Genomic DNA, 12230 nt, shown 5'->3' with positions numbered 1-12230 from the left:
ATTTTTTATCATATGCTGCATAGCTCTAGATTTCTATCTTCACTTCACACCACCATTTGCGTTTGACAGCACTGGGCCTCGACTCGCAGTTTATTAGAAGGTTGAGCTCATTGAAACTTACAGAATAATGAAAGGCGTAGATAGAGTGGATGCGGAAATGAAGTTTCCACTGGTGGGAGAGTTTAGGACCAGAGGGCACAGCTTCAGAATTAAAGGGCAATTGTTTAGAAAGGAAGTGAGGACGAACTTCTTTAGCCAGAGGGTAGTTAATCTGTGGAACTCATTGCCACAGAGGGCTGTGGAGACCAAGTCAGTGGATATTTTTAAGGCAGAGATAGACAAATTCTTGATTAGAACAGGTGTCAAGGATTATGGGGAGAAGGCAGGAAAATGGGAGAAGGAAGTAGAGAGATCAGCCATGATTGAATGGCGGAGTAGACTCAATGGGCTGAATGGCCTAATTCTACTATAACCTGTGAATATTTTAAGTTTCCTTTTAAATCGTTGATTGACATAGCACAAATAAACAACATGAACCAGTCTTAAAGGAAAGCAGTATTATTTGGCAGTAGGGAAAGATAATACGAAACAAAGGTATGTTTACTTGGAGACAAACAGACTTAAAAGTTTTCTTTATTTGGCAACTTGCAGTTCACAACATGAGAAAACAGTCCTTTTAAACTAAGGATTATGATGCAGAAAAAAACCAATTTTCTATGATACTTAACAATCTTACAGATTACAGGAATTCAGACGACAAAAAACAGTTAATTCAGCGAATAAATACAGCTCAGAAATGCACGTTTTGCAGCTTGTTTGTTAACCAACATTAAAGAAAGTTGGCTACGAAATCTGAACTCCTGATTTGAAGAATGGGAATAACATGCAGGAGTTTCAAATTGAGATTGCCAGATGCTGCTTAATACTAAATTCAGAAATGTTACTCTCTGTAATTGCAACGCTGAAGGCAATTGCTTTTGTTTGTTACTCATGAGGTGGAACTATACATCTGTGCACACAATCACCCTTTCCCACTCAATGCAGCTCAACCATTCATCATTTTACCATACGCTGAAAAAAGAATGCAAGTTTTAAATGTCCTTTGCAACAAGTGCCTCACTTTGCCTTCAGCCAAGCTTCACAGAATGGCAGCTGAATTTTTTGTTTTCGTTGAAGGCACTCCCAACAATGCAATCGTTGACAACTCAGGAACCAATGATGACCCCGCAGACAGAGAGGGGGCTTATACTGCATGACTGACGCACCTGTCTTGATAGTGGTGCCGGTTCCATCTCTCGGTACACTTTCAAAGGATCCTCGATGAGCGGTGAAACTTAGAAGTGTAGCCCAAGTGGAAGAACTAACCCATGTTGTGCCTGTTGCCATACCCGCGCCTGTGCGTATCCTTCCAGTCATCCTTCTCGCGTGCATTTCTCACGGCTTGCTCATCATCATCCTCGTTGTCATCGTCAGCCTCTTCTTCATTTTCCTGGTCAGCTACAATAAGAAAGCTTCCACGATTAATTTCAAGTCTACCAAATCAGTTTCCTGAGCAGGCCAACACACAAGAAAATGTGTAGGAAGGAACTGCAGATGTTGGTTTACACCGAACTGCTGGAGTAACTCAGTGGGGCAGGTAGCATCTCTGGAGAGAAGGAATGGGTGACGTTTCGGGAAGAAGGGTCTTGACCCGAAACATCACCCATTGCTTCTATCCAGAGATACTGCCTGTACTGAGTTACTCCAGCATTTTGTGTCTAAAGAAGAAAATACAGATGAGGTAGTTCTGAGGTGTACACCTATGAAAAGCTCTAATGTTCATCCTTCATCTGGATTGAATGAGCTGATTTAAGGTAATGAGGATACCACTGACTCTGAGTGAGGGGGAAAAAATGCCTGCTTCCTGCTCCCAATCATAAGTAGCAATTCTCTTCTTGATTTTCTTTTGGTAATTTAAAATAAAATCATCAGCTTACTTTTTTGGGGAATCCCTTCAAATCCCTACAAACAAGTCCAATCAGCAGAAACTCCCAATGGTAAATAATTCCTCTCGGGACATGGACAGAGCAGCAAAATATGTTAAAACTAGAGCACAAGGTTGCGGAGATTTGATTTGTGTTGAACAGAATTTGCACGTGTAATCCACAAATCTTTTGGTAATGGTTTCCAGAAAGTAGCAGAACAGCACTTTAAAATTTACTGCAATCTATGGCAACTCTTGGTTTTAATTAGTACGTGTGTCAGGTTATGGGAAGAAAGTAGGAGAATGGGGTTGAGAGGGAAAGGTAGATCAGCCAAGACTTAATGGCAGAGCAGACTTGATGGGCCGAATGGCCTGATTCTGCTCTTATCACTTATGAACTTAGATGAACAGTTTCTGCAATATATTGGATATGAAAGAGGGAAATAAAATGTCAAATGAAATATTATAATCAGATATTCTTCCATTGCACTCTCTGATTAGTTTATTTATATTTAGCTTGTTAATGATCTAGAGATACATCATTAGTCGTATAATCTCTGAATAACATTAACTGTTGCAACATTTTGAAGATAGCCTTTTGCTTTCATGTTTGCTATGTTCTTACTGATGAAAGCTGGAGATGGCTCTCTCAGAATCCTCTGAGGTGAAGATCAAGTTTTAAACTTCAGCGTTTATATGGGGAAAATGACAGATTAATTGTTCTACTTTGAGTAATGTACTGTCAATTCAAAGAGTTAACATTTTAGCAAACACTTCTTCAGTCTTCATTCTGAAGAAGGGTCTCGACCCAAAACATCACCCATTCCTTCTATCCAGAGATGCTGCCTGTCCCGCTGAGTGACTCCAGCATTTTGTGTCTATCTTCAGTTTAAATCAGCATCTGCAGTCCCTTCCTACAATATTTTAGCAAACACATTGCACTAAAAGATCAGAGATCTGTAAAAAGCAAATGTGTAGAATGAATCAAAAGTAACACTCTTTTGAAGCAAATATTCCCACCTGGACAACTTCTTGGAACTCCCTGATCAGGAAGAGTGCCCTGCTTCTTATGCTGCTCGTACCAATCATCGACAGTCATGGTAGGGAAACTTGGGTAACCAAGACCAAATACCCTGGAGACAAATAACATCAAAATATTTAAAATAGCAAACATCTCTATTCTGCTTCATCTGGAAGCAGAAAATATTAAATCTTCCACTTGCTACTTCTGTTCCAAGTCTATGTTTATTCTTTTTCTGGAATCACCCTAGTAAATATGAACTATGATCTCTCTGATTTCAATGCTCATTGCAGTGAAAACTGTAAATGTAGACATCAATATTTTGAGCATCTTTAAAGTACTGTAATATGCTTGTGCACAGTATGACATTAGTTATATGAACTCTGTTTTATGTATATCTACGTTTCACCATCTTCCTCATGAGTCAATAGTCAAATTCATTGTTTCTCCTCTAACATCTATTTAGAGAGATCCATCTATTTAGAGAGGCCAGATAGGACAGTGGCATTGAAGAGGCTTTTGGATAGGCACGTGGATATGCAGAAAATGGAGGGGTATGAATTATACGCAGACAAAGTTGATCCTGGCATCATGTTCAGCACAGATATTGTGAGCCGAAGGGCCTGTTCCTGTGCTGTAGTATTCTATGTTTCTATTCACAATAACTTATTTCTGCCATAAGTCTGGGTATTCCACTGACCTGCCTATGCATTTCCCAATGTTCACTTTTGGCAAAACCTATAATTTTTATTTGTAGGAAAAATTGGATACACGGAATACAAAGATGGTCCGCATTGTGTCTGATTATATGTCTTCATTTGGTTTTAACTGTAATAGAATCACAGAATTGAGGGACAAAGGTTTAGGGGTAACATGAGGGGGAACTTCTTTACTCAGAGGGTTGTGGCTGTATGGAATGGGCTTCCGGAGGAAGTGGTGGAGGCTGGCTCGATTTTATTATTTAAGAGTAAATTGGATAGGTATATGGATAGGAGGGGATTGGAGGGTTATGGTCTGAGTGCAGGTAGATGAGACTAGGTCAGGGAGAATGGTCGGCGTGGACTGGTAGGGCCGGACAGGCCTGTTTCCATGCTGTAGTTGTTATATGTTATATGTTGACACAGACAGGACAAGTACAGAAAACACAAAATTGGGTCGTGAAAATGAATGCCAAAGGGAGACACGACTGAGCATGACTGGTTTTTGCCGTTTAATCAAATGTTATTGTTGATAACCCATTGGAGAAAATGGTTTTGGGTGAAGGATTGATGGTGGAGTTATACCATAGCACACATTAATCCGGTGGGAGAAATATCAACTAGAAAATCAGAACAAGCAAAAGAAACAAGCTCTTCACTACATCGTAGATCTTCAAATGACAGAATCTAGTACAGACAAAAGGGTTTTAATAGCATTCCTGCTTAGACTTACTTGGCTTCAGCTGCATTTCGAGTAAGGATAAAAGGTTGCATTGGAGGTCTTTGTGGTCGAGCAGTGTGAGGCTGAACAAGAGGGATAAATGACTGTCACAATAACTTTGTCACATTGTAATATTAGCTGAGAATTTCACTTAATTACATCTGAGTCCAAACTCATTTCAAACTTCAGATTGTATATATATATAAAACTTTAAACTCAAAAATTGTATTTACATTTAAAATGCCCACAATACATGATAATATTATTACTTTAAATTTCCTTTAAAGTTAAAAGACTATTCAAAAAAGTTAGTTCTGCAATGAATCTATTTTACATTATTTCTCGATAAAAAGGACGCTTAGTTTCCAAAACCAAACGTAGAAAAGTGATCTTGTAGTTCTTCGTTTTCTGAGTATTTGCGCTTTATTCAATAGAAGCAATAGATTCAGTTTAGTGTTGGGAGTCTACAGATCAGAACTCAAATGGCAGTATCAACTGGATGGCCAGCATTATTATATATTTTGTTTTCTAAATGCAGGAGACAATATTATATAAATAATTAAGATAATCTGTTGCTTGGCCCTGGAGCTTTCTTTCATGCAAAGTTCTAACCCAAGTGTCAACTCTTGTCTATTGTCATATGTACTGAATGGGAACAATGAAATTCTTACCTGCAGCAGCACAACAGGTTTGTAAACAGTGTACTCAACAGGTAATATAATAAACACACATGAAAAAAAATCAATAAATTAAAAGAACTAATATAGTGTAAATACAAAACAAGGTCTAAAGTTCCCAGTGCAACCAAGGCAGCTCGCAATTAGTCTCCAGAAGTTTGGGAATTCAAAAAGATATTTACTGCTACTTTCTACCAGGTACAAAGTAATATAATAAAAAGTACCGATCGTCACAGATCAGACTGATCCAGATTGAAGGTATTTATTCACAAAATGCTGGAGTAACTCAGCAGGTCAGGCAGCATCTCTGGAGAGAAGGAATGGGTGACGTCTCGGGTCGAGACCCTTCTTCAGACTGATGTCAGGGGGGCGGGACAAAGGAAGGATATAGGTGGAGGCAGGAAGATAGAGGGAGATCCGGGAAGGAGGAGGGGAAGAGAGGGACAGAGGAACTATCTAAAGTTGGAGAAGTCGATGTTCGACTTCCAGATAAATTCAGATAAGTCGAATCCAGATAAATGTTTGGCTGTTAAAGTAAAGTTTTGTCAAAACTTCTACTGCTATACAGCAATCAATTAATTTTTATATAACTATAATAATAATAAACATTTATTTTATATAGCGCTTTTCCAAGTGCTCAAAGACGCTTTACAAAACAGTCATGACATAAAAACAAATAGGTTAGGTTGCCCTCAGCAAAATACAAGTGGAAGTCTTGTATGCTTAATTTTAGTTTTCTATGCTAATTGTTCTGCAGATACCATATTCTTGCATATTTAATTTTAGTTTTCTATGTTAATTATTCTGCAAATACCATGAACCACAATAATAAAGGACAGGAAAGACCTACATAATCATTATTCAATTCTGAATGCATTATTAAGAAATAAATAGGACATGAAGGACGAGGGAGGACAGGTTTATTTAAATAGGGGAATTGAAGTCTAAAAAAATGAACTGCAGATGCTGGTTTATCCCAAAGATATAGACACAAAATGCTGGAGTAACTCAAGAGGGTCAGGACCCGAAACATCACTTATCCATATTCTCCAGAGATGCTATCTGACCCGCTGAGTTACTCCAGCATTTTGCGCCTGTCTTTGAATTGAAGTATATCATGTAGAAGCAAGGGGACAATGCCAAACCCTTAAGGAATCATTGGTTAAGCTGAAGTTAGAACACTGTGGTTAGGTTTGCGCAGTCGACTTGAAGAAGTTCATAAGTGATAGGAGTAGAATTAGGCCATTCCCATCAAGTCTACTTGATTAAATCATGGCTGATCTATCTCTCCCTCCTCACCCCATTCTCATGCCTTCTTCCCATAACCTCTGACACCTGTACTAATCAAGAATTTATCTATTTCGGCTGTAAAAATACACACTGACGACCTCCACAGCCTTCTGTGGCAAAGAATTCCACAGATTCACCACCTGACTAAAGAAATTTCTCTTCATCTCCTTCCTAAAATAATGTCCTTTAATTCTGAGGCAATTATCTCTAGTCCTAGACTCTCCCACTGGTGGAAACATCCTCTCCACATCCACTCTATCCAAGCCTTTCACTATTCTGTATGTTTCAATGAGCCCCCCCCCCCCCACCCACTCATTCTTCTAAATTAAGAAGGGTACCAAGGACAAGAAGAATGTATTACAATTTTCCATGAAACTAGGGAATTATGATTCTTGAATTTCAAAGCAAAACCTATTTTCACAGATTGATAACCAGGAGCTAGAATCCATGAGCATAAGATCAATAAAGGGAGTAAAGACTACTTTCTTTGGTACAGAGAGACAATAGACAATAGGTGCAGGAGGAGGCCATTCGGCCCTTCAAGCCAGCACCGCCATTCAATGTGATCATGGCTGATCATTCTCAATCAGTACCCCGTTCCTGCCTTCTCCCCATACCTCCTGACTCCGCTATCCTTAAGAGCTCTATCTAGCTCTCTCTTGAATGCATTCAGAGAATTGGCCTCCACTGCCTTCTGAGGCAGAGAATTCCACAGATTCACAACTCTGACTGAAAAAGTTTTTCCTCATCTTAGTTCTAAATGGCCTACCCCTTATTCTTAAACTGTGGCCCCTTGTTCTGGACTCCCCCAACATTGGGAACATGTTTCCTGCCTCTAATGTGTCCAACCCCTTAATAATCTTATACGTTTCGATAAGATCCCCTCTCATCCTTCTAAAGATATGTCATAACATTAACTACTGTATAGGAAACACCAGGAAAAGTAGAATCAAAGATCACTTTTAAAAGATTAATGTTTGCAAACTCTTGAAAACAACATCAAATGGATGGCCAGCGCTATTTTATATTGTTTTCGAAAAACAGGAGACAATATTATACAAGTCTAAACAAAAAAAACTAAAGATCATTTGCAAAACAAACACTTACTTTAGCTTTCTCCATTCTTTTTAAAATTTCTATTTCTTGATTTATGCTCTCAATCTCTTCCAGGCTAGTGTTTATCCACTTTTGTAAATTTAATAAATAAAACTTCCTTATCTGCTCATCATCTGCTTTTCCACTGTGGATCACAGATTTAATCTCTTTCAATTTGGCTTCGGTTTCTTTCTTCAAGTTGTACCTGGTTTCCATGAAAGTAAAGCAGCAATTTAAGTTTTGAGTATTTCTATACTCTATATCCTACTCAATCTATAGATTCACAGCCAACATCACCATAATGTGCCAGATTACTGACCAGATGGAGTACAGGGAGTAGAGTGAGAACCTCATAACCTGGTGCCAAGACAACTACCTCTCCCTCAATGTCAGCAAGGCAAAGGAGATTGTGATTGACTTCAGGAGGCAAAGTGGTACACACATTCTATACATTGATGGCACCGAAGTAGAGATGGTTGAAAGCTGCAAGTTCTTAGAAATAAACATCAATAGCGATTTGTCCTTGACCAGCCATGTTGAAGCAATGGGCAAGAAAGCACACCAACACCTATACTTCCTTAGAAGGCTGAGGAGGTTCGGATGACCCCAACAACCCTCACTAACTTTTACAGATGAGCCAAGAAAACATTTTTTCGGGATGTATTACAGCATGATTTGGAGCAGTTCCACCCAAGACTGCATGAAATTGCACAGTTGTGCGCACAGCTCAGACCAACACACAAACCAACCTCCCTTCCGTTGACTTCATCTACACTTCATGCTGCCTTGTCAAGGGCACCAGCATAATCAAGGACCAGTGTCACCTCGGTCGCTCCCTCTTCCACCAGGCAAGAGATACAAAAGTTTGAATACACACACCTCCAAATTCAGGGAGTATTGTCCCAGTTGTTATCAGGCAACTGAACCGTCCATCCTCTCACTAGCGGTCCTGACCTCTCACATATCGTTTTGGAGACCTTTGAATTATCATTAATCGGACTTTGTCTTGCACTAAACGTTACACCCTTTATCCTGTATCTGTGCACCGTGGACAGCTTGATTATAATCATGTATATATAGTCTTTTTGCTGACTGGATAGCATGCAACAAAAAGCTTTGCACTGTACCTCAGTTCATGTGACAATAATAAGCTAAACTAAGTTGCCCCAATCATTTGTTTATTCCAAGATTAGTGCCAAAGAACAAAATAATATGAATGCAGTACCTTGCAATTTTAGCCTGTCGTCTTGATGCCATGGAGAGTAAATTGGACTGGCTTGACACTGTTGGTGCACTGGGATTAACGCTTGCTTTGTTCAATTCTTCTTCACTTTCCTTCGTTTGGGGGAACTCAAATGTCATAACTTTATAATCTTTGCAACGCTGCAGGAAGTCCATGTAATAGACCTGGGCCTTTTGTATATGCTCAAGCCGCTTTGCAGAATTCCCTAGTTTCATTGTAAAAGCTCCCAGTAACACAGGCAGCAACAGGTACTTGACATCGGCTGTGGCAATTTCTTCTAACTCTTCATTTCGACTGTAATAGAACAGAAATAAATCGCAATCAAAATAATGCCAAATTACTCAATTTCATGCTTGAGTCATCACAACAATAAAACAATTTATATGATCACAGCTTTTGCATGAATCTATGCCACGCAAACACATTGCTATGTTAGCACATGAACCAGGCAACTACACTTCAAAAGTATTTTTTGCAGGCATTTCTTCGTGGTCGATGGTGATGTACTTCTACTCCAGTAGCATGGGTTCCAAAGTGTCTGGGGTGACATGGACACTGTGGGACCTACACATACTGCCTTAGGCAAGGCAGGAGTTATTTGACAAAACACATAAAGTGTTGGATGAACTCAGCAGGTCAGGCAACATCTGTGGAGGATTTGGTTAGTGTGGATGGCGAACGGAAGGACAGGTTACATGCTGTACCACACTAAATTACCAAGAACATTGAGTGGCTGAGAAAGGTGGAACACCCCTCAAACAAGGGAAGAAATATCACCCCTCGAGACCACCTGAGTAGTAATGGTGCTATGTGCAAGGAAAAAAGAGAGGTGCCAAACTACTGGGTATAACACCAGCAATAATGAATGTATAGACTTGAAGGAAGTCCATGTACTTGTTTTATAGATTCTACATGATTGGGACAAGACATAATTGAGGTGCTGCCTCAAAAAGGCAACCAACATCAAGGATCTACATCCCTAGCCACGCTCTCATTTCACTCCTTCTTTCGGGATGGTTAAGAAATCGGAAAACTACGACTGCCAAGTTCAATAATGGGTTCTTCCCAACAACCATCAGACTACACAACACGAACCTTAAACTTGAATTTCTATGGACTGCCTTTGGTTGCACTAAGAACTGGCTTTTAGCATCAGTATTATGGTTAATAACATTTAATTATATATTATCTGCATGTATTGTGTTTACAGGCCTGTTAAACTTCTGCAAGTACGAATTTAATTGTTCTGTTGTCTGTGCATATGTCAAACAATCTTGACTTGATTCTTTCACTCAAATGCTTACACTCAAATCTTCTTGCAATAAAGACCAACATACTGTTTGCCTTCTTAACTGCTTGCTGATCCTGTACGTTAGCCATAAGATTTTGCTCAAGTATACTTACGTTTTTACAAACATAGAAAAGCACAATGGTAGACACAAAATGCTGGAGTATTTTGTATGGTCAACCAGCTCAACCCCTTCAGGTAACTGAGCTCAGGGATTTTGGGCCCAGAGCTTGAGGACTGGGGATGGAGCTGCTGGAGCAGGCAACAGGTGGTATGGGGAGAAGGCTGGGTAGAAATGCTGACAGCAGGTCAGGCAGCATCTCGGGAGAGAAGGAATGGGTGACATTTCAGGTTGAGACCCTTCTTCAGACAGAAAAGCACAAAATGTGTCGGAAGGAACTGCAGATGTTGGTTTAAATCAGAGATAAGACACTAAATGTTGGGAGTAACTAAGCGGGACCGGGCAGCATCTCTGGAGAGAAGGAACGGGTGACATTTCGGGTCGAGACCCTTCTTCGGACTGGGGCTACAATACCGCCCCAATACTGGTTACCTGAAGAGATCCAGCTGGTTCACCATACGAGTCAATAGACAATAGGTGCAGGAGGAGGCCATTCGGCCCTTCGAGCCAGCACCACCATTCAATGTGATCATGGCTGATCATTCTCAATCAGTACCCTGTTCCTGACTTCTCCCCATACCACATGTTGCCTGCTCCAGCAGCTCCATCCCCAGTCCTCAAGCTCTGGGCCCAAAATCCCTGAGCTCAGTTACCTGAAGGGGTCGAGCTGGTTGACCAAACGAGTCGTTTGCTCCAGCTCCAGCCCTGGGCCCCACATCCCCAGGTCAGTTACCTGAAGAGATACAGCTAGTTGACCCCAGCCCTGGTAATCAACCAGACCCAGAAGCCCTGGGCCCAGTGCAGCCCCCACATCCCCGGGCTCAGTTACCTGAAGAGATACAACTAGTTGACCCCAGCCCTGAGCTCAGTGCAACGCCCCACATCCCCGATTCAGACTGAAGGGTCTCGACCTGAAACGTCACCCATTCCTTCTCTCCTAGATGCTGCCTGACCTACTGAGTTACTCCAGCATTTTGTGATACCGTCGATTTGTACCAGCATCTGTAGTTATTTTCCTACACCACATCCCCGGGCTCAGTTACCTGAAGAAGCCGAGCTGGTTTGACCACATCCCCGGGCCCAGTGTAGGCCCCCATCCCCGGGCCCAGTTACCTGAAGAGGTCGAGCTGGTTGACCACAGGCTAGCCCCGGGCCCAGTGCAGGGCCCCATCCCCGGGACAAGTGCAGGGCCCCCATCCCCAGTGCAAGCCCCCACATCCCCAGGCTCAGTCCAAGGCCCCACATCCCCGGGGCCAGTCCAAGGCCCCCATCCCCAGTCCAAGGCCCCCCATCCCCGGGCCCAGTGCAGGCCCACATCCCCGGGCCCAGTTACCTGAAGAGGTCGAGCTGGTTGACCATGCGGGTCGCCTGCTCCAGCAGCTCCACGCCGTGCCGCACCCTGCGCTGCACGGTGTCCGAGTTGGACGACTCGTCGCTGCTCTCCACCTCGTCGTGCAGCCGCCAGCCGTTCTCGAACACGTCCGAGAGCGTGGGCGCGTCGGCGGGCAGCGCCTGCGAGCTGGTGGGGACCTGGGCCTGGGCCGCCGCCAGCGTCGTCGCCTCCACCTCGCCGCCCGCCTCCGCCTTCCCCACCGCGGCCGCCATCACCCCACACCGGGCCCGGCACTGCCCGCCGCGGCACCTAGTGGTGGGATGACCACATCACCTGGTGGTGGGAGGACCACATCACCTGGTGGCGGGAGCACCACGACACCTGGTTGTGGGAGGACCACATCACCTGGTGGTGGGAGCACCGCGACACCTGATGGTGGGAGGACCACGACACCTGGTGCTGGGAGGACCACGACATCTGGTGGTGGGAGGAACACATCACCTGGTGGTGGGAGGACCACGACACCTGGTGGTGGGAGGACTATGGCACCTGGTGGTGGGAGGACCACCTCTACCTGATGGTTGGAGGACCACAACATCTGGTGGTGGGAGGACCACAACACCAGGTGGTGGGAGGACCACCTCTACCTGGTGGTGGGAGGACCACAACACCTAGTGGTGGGAGGACCACAACACCTGGTGGTGGGAGGACCACAACACCTGGCGGTGGGAGGACCACCTCTACCTGGTGGTGGGAGGACCACGGCTACCTGGTGGTGGG

The 12230-nt window shown here is 43.0% G+C and overlaps 1 protein-coding gene across 1 annotated transcript; it reads right to left on the bottom strand.

The window, feature by feature from the left end:
- Positions 1-617: 617 nt before the first annotated feature.
- Positions 618-11770, bottom strand: igbp1 (immunoglobulin (CD79A) binding protein 1). The gene is made up of 6 exons (XM_078412578.1): positions 11451-11770; positions 8691-9002; positions 7478-7670; positions 4416-4486; positions 2984-3096; positions 618-1497 (listed from the first exon to the last, which is right to left on the bottom strand). Exons 1-6 carry the CDS (start codon positions 11720-11722, stop codon positions 1361-1363), a joined length of 1098 nt encoding a protein of 365 aa, XP_078268704.1. The 5' UTR covers positions 11723-11770; the 3' UTR covers positions 618-1360.
- Between the last annotated feature and the right edge of the window lie 460 nt (positions 11771-12230).

This window comes from Rhinoraja longicauda, chromosome 15, assembly GCF_053455715.1.
Source record: "Rhinoraja longicauda isolate Sanriku21f chromosome 15, sRhiLon1.1, whole genome shotgun sequence".
NCBI classification, from domain to species: Eukaryota; Metazoa; Chordata; class Chondrichthyes; order Rajiformes; family Arhynchobatidae; genus Rhinoraja; species Rhinoraja longicauda.
This window is presented reverse-complemented; position numbering and strand designations above follow the sequence as displayed.

What these genes read in the sequence shown, in the direction of transcription:
- igbp1 (XM_078412578.1), bottom strand. Translation starts at nt 11,722, where the DNA reads ATGGCGGCCGCGGTGGGGAAGGCGGAGGCGGGCGGCGAGGTGGAGGCG. An exon ending in AACCAGCTCGACCTCTTCAG is followed by an intron (nt 9,003 to 11,450) that starts GTAACTGGGCCC and finishes GTTCTATTACAG; the next exon opens with TCGAAATGAAGAGTTAGAAG. An exon ending in AAAGAATGGAGAAAGCTAAA is followed by an intron (nt 4,487 to 7,477) that starts GTAAGTGTTTGT and finishes CCTCTTGTTCAG; the next exon opens with CCTCACACTGCTCGACCACA.